The 6,879-nt window shown below is 41.0% G+C and overlaps 1 protein-coding gene across 1 annotated transcript; it reads right to left on the reverse strand.

The window, feature by feature from the left end:
- Positions 1-362: 362 nt before the first annotated feature.
- On the reverse strand, positions 363-6,721 carry GDAP1 (ganglioside induced differentiation associated protein 1; the record flags this gene model as incomplete). The annotated part of the gene is made up of 4 exons (XM_010138565.1): positions 6,527-6,721; positions 5,139-5,312; positions 1,693-1,787; positions 363-477 (listed from the first exon to the last, which is right to left on the reverse strand). Coding segments are annotated over exons 1-4 (490 nt in total), but the record flags the coding sequence as incomplete, so codon positions are not given.
- Positions 6,722-6,879: the final 158 nt, after the last annotated feature.

Consider the following 6,879-nt stretch of genomic DNA (forward strand, 5'->3'; position numbering starts at 1 on the left):
TGAGATCTGTCGCTCTGTTCTCAAGCTGTGCAGCTCCAGGCAGCTCCTCTCGGTGAATGTACACACTGTAGTTAAGGTTTTTCTTATTTTGTTTATAAAATACTGCAAAGTTGTGCAGCGAGTTATACCCACTATGCTAAAAATGTAATCAAGCACTCTCATAAAACTTCTACTCACTGATAGCAGCAGTAACCTAAACTAATATTTAAAACAGTATTGATTCTTTCTGTGAAGATAAATCAGTATATGCTACAAGATTCAAACCAGATACATTAAAACCAGTCCTGCAGGTGCTGTCAACCAGTTTACTCAGTGTCCCCAAACACAAGCATCAACAGGATTTAGCAAGCGTAATTCCTCACCTGGCGTTTCCTCATTTCGCCGCTGCAATTCTGTCTCAACCTGATCCAAAACTTTTTCCAGTTCATCCAGTATTTTCTTTAGGTATTTTATGTTATCATGATCCAGCAGTTTAGACTAAACATAGATACAGGTTAGTGTTTTAATCACTGTACAGATACTTTTACCAAAGAAACTTTTAATTAGCTCTTACAGTGCTTATTCATAAAATGGGATTATTTTCTCCACAAAGTCAGCTGCATACTCTTTGGATACTGGTGACAACTCAGATAACAGAAGAAAAATATTAGAGATGCTAAACATCAAAGCTGCCTTACCCTGCAGGATGCTCAACAGCCCATGTCCTGGTTTGAGCTGAAACTTCCTTGTTTTGGGTAATGGACCAATAGAATCATTCCATGCAAATACGATAATTCCGCGTTTAATTGGTTAAGGAGGTCAGGTGGAACGTTACGTCGGGAGCCTTTAAAAGCAGCAGGCCGGGGGAGTGACTCTCTCTTGGACTTCCGGACTTCCACGGAGAGAAGACTCCCACGAATCTGCTAGACCAGGCCGGAACTAGGCCCGAGACCCGAGAGAGACATGAGGGCCTCCTGACGACTACAGACTGAACTGTCGCTGCCGTGAGTCCCGTCTCGTCTAGAATCGGGCGTGATAACTGAGCTCTCCCAGCTGTTTCGTGCTGAAAACTTTTCCCTGCTATTAAACTGGCTGCGCGGGAGGGCTCCTTCCCACCGCCCTTCCTCTCCTTTGCCGCGGACAGACCTTTACTCTGCACTCCGCCTGGGACGCAGCAGCAAAAGCCTTCACTCCCCCCTTGCCGCTGGATGCCTGCCCAGAGCACTGACCTTGAACAGGACAGCACAGAACTCTGGTTATCTGAGTCCTCTCTTCTTCGTTTTTTTTTCCTTTTTCTCAGTTTGTGCCTATATATATATTAGTGTATAGTTGTGTGGTTTTACTGTTCATTAAAAGTTTGTTTCAGTTTTCCCAAATGCAGACCGAGGTGTGAATTTTTTTTTCCCTCCTTCCTTAAACCAGTTCTGTCTCTAGCGAGACAAAGGGGATTCGTTAAGGAATTCGAGGAGTTGTTACCTCGGTCCCTCGACCCTTAACAGCCCAAAACCAGCACTGATGTGTACTTAAGTACTTCAGCACACACTTGAAACGTGTAGCTGATCTGGGGGACAGAGTGCTTCATGCCTTGCAGGGTTAAAACACCAAGTGACAATGCTGGTAACGCCAGGTGATACAAATGTTTGCGTTGTGACAGAAAAAATCTGACACTAACAAGCTCATAATGAAGAGGGGAAATACAAAGAGTTTTCTTACTTTAAGGCGCTTCTGTTTTGCTATGTAGGCATCTTGAAGGTCTGGGTTTTCTTCTGCAAGTTTCTTCAGCTCTGATTCTGTGTTACTTATCTGGCCTGATACAAAAAAACCCAAAGGAAGAGCATTAGAAACACACCCATAATGCAATCCACAAGAACTGATCTGGTGGTGATCTGCCAGGCAAGACTGAGGAATTCTTGTTAATATTCTACTCTTACTCAGAGTACTTACTTTAGCTGCCAAAACCTGTGCTAAATCAACAAAATTGATCATGATGGTTTTGCACCCCAGTTGCTGGGTTCCTAACACACTTTCCACTGTGAAAGTACAGATAGGCCCACACGAAGATTTTCTGTAGGTCACCATAGGTCACACATGTAATTCCATAGCAAAAGCCTAAATACCACTGAACATGGAACCAGAGTATTTTCAATTAGCTAAAAATGTGACACCAAAATCTGTGATGCCTTTTGGAAATGTTCATTATTGAATATATGGATGTTCTAGAAAATCATTCATTACATGAAGTAAAGAAGGAATGATGTGAAAAACTTAGGATAGTTTTAGTGATTTCTACTACCCACACATAGCCTTTTTTCTTCTTAAAATGGAGCTTTGCTTGAAAATGCCATACTTACAGAATACTAAAGGTAGTGAACAATAATTTATCTTCTCAAAATAAGTATTTCCAGTAATAAACTGAGAACAAAAGAATAATTACATGGCATGAATCATCTCTCACTTGTACTCGATAATTAAAATCAGTTCCAATTAAGTTTTACAAACTGATACAAAATTAGATTAGTTCAAACGAATTCTTATAAACTGGTAAAAAAAATCTTGCTAGAGAATAACGAACTCACTGTTTTATATATTATTTGTTTCGATCTGACATGGCCATGAAAGCCATCTTTCAACATAGTATATGAAGAAATTGAAGGATGTAATCACATAGCTAAAATCTTACATATGCAATTCATCACTTTTAATTGAATTTGGTATGCATAAACGTAACACATAACTGGCTGGTGGCTTATTAAAATTAGCACTCTGAAAAAGATCAGCCTTTCAAAGCTGAAAACTAAACCATCCGGGAGAAGTTTGAACAAGCAAAGGAAAGGTTTAGGACCATCCACAAACTATTAAAAAAAATGCCTCAAGAAAGCAAGTTATGCTTTAAGCAGAAAAAGAGAAGAAAACATCTCGATTTGGACAAGTAGTAATTTTAGCTCTACCAATACAAACGTGTGTGCACAAACTGACAAGAACATATACCAACTATAAGCTAGAGGGAAAGACTACACACAGGAAGAACACAAGACTATGTTGTGAAGCGAACAGTAATAAAAGCACTGACTATAACCTTGTGAAAACAGAAAAAATTGACAATAATGCCTGTGAGTAAAGTACACTTGTTCAATAAAGAGCATCCACATTTGGGTGAAAAAAAAAAACCTAAACAGATTGATATAAGAGATTAACTTATGTTACTTCAGGAAAAAAAAAAAATGCTAATTACTCTTGCTAAAATTACCCATTCTGAATCTCTCCAGATACTTTTTATGAAGAATTTATTTTTAAATAACCATGGATCATTGGACCAGCAACACCAACTTCTAAACACTTTGTAATGCTCAAGGAGTTTCCATCAGACAAAAAGAAAACTAATTCTGCAGTTATGTTTTATAAAGAATAACTCCTGCAACTGTAAGAACTGCCTGACTTCACTTCTGACAACATAACGGTGCGGCTAATAAAAACAACTGACTTGCAAAAATTTTAAGGAGGAGGCTAACACGGTTTGTTGGAAATAGAACTTCTCAAATCAATACATTATCACCTTTTATGGTATTATGAATTTGGTAATAGTATAGCTGTATTACTTTTCAAAGTCTCTGCAGTACTTGACTTTGTTCTACAGAGCATTTGAAAATATCATACCAAAAAATCAACACAATATAAAGCACTGACATTGACCAAAAAAAAAAAAAAAGAAGGTATCTCAGAACACAAATGTCAACAGGGAATTGCCATCCAGACGCGTCCTCGGGATTTGATCCTTGTCCAAGAACTATTTAGTTTGCTCGGAATACTTAGAAGGAAACATAAAAGCATTAATTAAAGTTTGCCATTATACAAAGACTAAGTCAAGATAAATCAAGAGAAAACGTGGCACTGATACCCGGTCGCCTGGACTGGTGGATAAACCAGGCCTAAGCGAGCAGTCCATGTTTCAACACAGTTCAATGTAACATATAAACTAAAGCAAAAGGCCGCGTTTCTTGGAGACAGGACTGTAAGTTTGTGAGCAGTTCTGAAAAGCCAGGTTGAGCTCAGGATCCATAACGAGCTCAACAAGGATTCCCAGTCCAGTTCAGTGGCTGGAAGTAATGCTGTAGTCCTTGAAAATACATACAGGAATACATAAAGGAAGACTAAAGAATTAAATATTTATCCCCCTATCTGATACCAAAGCGAACACAATCTGCTGTCCAGCTCTGGCACCCAAACCCGGCGGGGGGGAAGAGAACAGAACCAAAGAGCCGTGAGAACTGGAAGATGACTTGTCAAGGATTTTTCTGAATATCACTGAGCGCTGGTAAACTAAGTACTTCTGCAAATCTACTGGATTTGAAACAGTTCACTTCAGGAGGTTCTTTGTTATAAAGGGGACGGGGCAACAGGATGTACAGTTACTGCCTCTGCCCTTAATGTATTTTTTCATGGGGAACTGGCCTGTACGTAACAGTCCATCAGGTAAAATACCGATCCCAAGGAAGTCAAAGGACATTTCAGCATTGATTTTACCAGACCACCAGTTCATCCTATATCCGGATTCTGGTTTTTTGCATTTCTTGCAAATTTTGGGGTTAAATTGTGCCTTAACAATTTCCATTGGTCTCATGAACCTAAGCTACTTACTTCTTCACACTTTTTTTCTCCCTACCTCCAGCACCCAATTGACACTAATACATTCCTCAGACAAAAAGAGCCTGATAATCCTCTTATATTTGATAAATAGACTGTTTCATTGAGCCTGATCAGCATTTACACCACTTTGAGAGGAACGTAATTGCTTTAATTTAATACGTAAACTTATTGCAAGTTTACAATCACAGAAAAATGGGTTTCCTTCACTGCAGTTGTTTGATGTGAGCAGTAATAGAGCTGTTCCCTATAAAAATGCTTTGTAAGCATAATTAAAATTAAAATACAGCTATGTCACATCATTAGGAGACGCCTCAAAAATGACACTTCTTCCCATTTTCAAATCATAACAGACTACAAAATCAATAAAAAAGTATATGCACAAATTATCAAGGACTGCAACTAAATCTGGAAATCTCTGCTCAAAATAATCTGCTGAAGGTGCGCTGAAGGCACGAGATGAAGGCAGTGCAACGCCCTGTGCACTGACAGGCATTCAGAGCTATACCAGTACATACTGCGAATTCTGCTGGTGGCGTAGGCTGGAATCATGGAGTCCACCGTTAACTCGGGGTGCAGGATGCAGCCATGCGTATAGGCATCCATAGGCAAGGAGTCTAAAAGCTCTCTATAGTGTTGCACCCTTGGATAATACATGCTCCCTTCTTCTGGCATTAATCTTGGTACATCCTCTGCAACACACGAAGTTAAAAATAAAGAAAAGAAGAACCACGTAATTGATCAAAAGCAGTATTTCCAAAGTTACCGTGGTATGTCCAGGTGGTACAGATGACACAGCCACAGTAAAGAAAGTTTCACTATTCCCTACCGTAACTTAACAGCGTTATCACAGCTCAGAGAAACATATATACTTGTACCAAGTCCCGTCCAGCAACATGTATTTAAGAGACCTTCAAATCAGAAAACTGGATGCAGCATCTATCTGGTACTTCAGGAATGGATGACCATGACACACAACCCTGTACTGCTCTCACAGTGGAGCACAACTGAGGTTCTAGGAAGTTGTTATGGCTGAAACATTAATACAGCCATAGTGATGTAGAAATTACAGTACAGGAATACTGTTCAAAGCATGATCAGAAGTATTACTGCACGCCACTGAGTTTTACCCTGCCCTTGGCCTACCTGGGCCCTGATTCCTCTTGTAACAAAAACTAAATACAACATTAAATACACATTATGTTCTCCAAACAATGACGTTTCCTTCACGCTTTAGAATCGCAGCACTAAACCTCTGAACCACTAAACATAAAGGGCTGCATCTTCACGCTTAAAAAAATGAAACTCTGCACTTCCTTCAAAAACTGAAGCGGTCTGTTTTCCCTCTGTACAGGCACAAATAATTCCAAAAGCCTACATGTGATCACTTCTGAGTTTCTTCTTCCTACATTTTTACCTCTTTGTTCCATTTTGTCTCCAAAAATAATTTACTTATTCTATGTCCTTTTTCCACCCAAGATCATTCTGGAATTAAGCATCTTTTTTTTTTTTTTTTTTTTTTGCCCCACAGAGAAGCGGCAACAGCAGTTGTGCAACTCTCTGTTCAGTACTTGATCTTTCACAGCAGTCTCACCACTGGCGTACACAATACAGTACAGTGCTGCCATTACTGACTTCTCCATCCTTCCCAAAGGGATAGGGAGCACAGTGGTAGGCGTTTACTTACAGCTGCTTCTAAGGGTGCTGGAAGGCCTTCAGCTCATTCTAAAGGAACGCGGTTTTACCCCATACCACCAACTATTAGGAGCACCCATTTACTTGTGAGGCTGTAAACATCTTCTGGTCCTAAACAATCCAATGCGTAGCAATACAGCGCTGACCCCAACACTGCTGCATGCTACGGGTGCATGGGGAAGGATTCAGACAGAAATGCCTATGGAATTACCATCTACGAACGTTGCTTCCAGGTAATCAATGATCTGCGTTGCCTCACAAATGATGTTTTCCCCATGGATCAGGACGGGCACTTCTCCAGAGGAATTTAAGCGCATGAACCATGGTTCGTTGTGCTCGCTCAGCGGCAGGTTTACATCGTGCTCTTCGCACTTGAGGGCTTTTTCGGCTACTGCCAACCGCACCTGCAACGGTATCATCGGGGTGACCGCAGAAGCAGCACTTCCCGGACGGCTGTCCCCGGGGTACGGAGCCCGCCCGGCCGCGGCTCCCCGCAGGTCGTACCACGTCTGCAGACCCCCGCTGCCCTCCCTCCTGCCCACCGGCCGCCACGGGCAGGCAGGG

The sequence above is a fragment of the Buceros rhinoceros genome, unplaced genomic scaffold (assembly GCF_000710305.1).
Source record: "Buceros rhinoceros silvestris isolate BGI_N320 unplaced genomic scaffold, ASM71030v1 scaffold24496, whole genome shotgun sequence".
Taxonomy (NCBI): Eukaryota; Metazoa; Chordata; class Aves; order Bucerotiformes; family Bucerotidae; genus Buceros; species Buceros rhinoceros.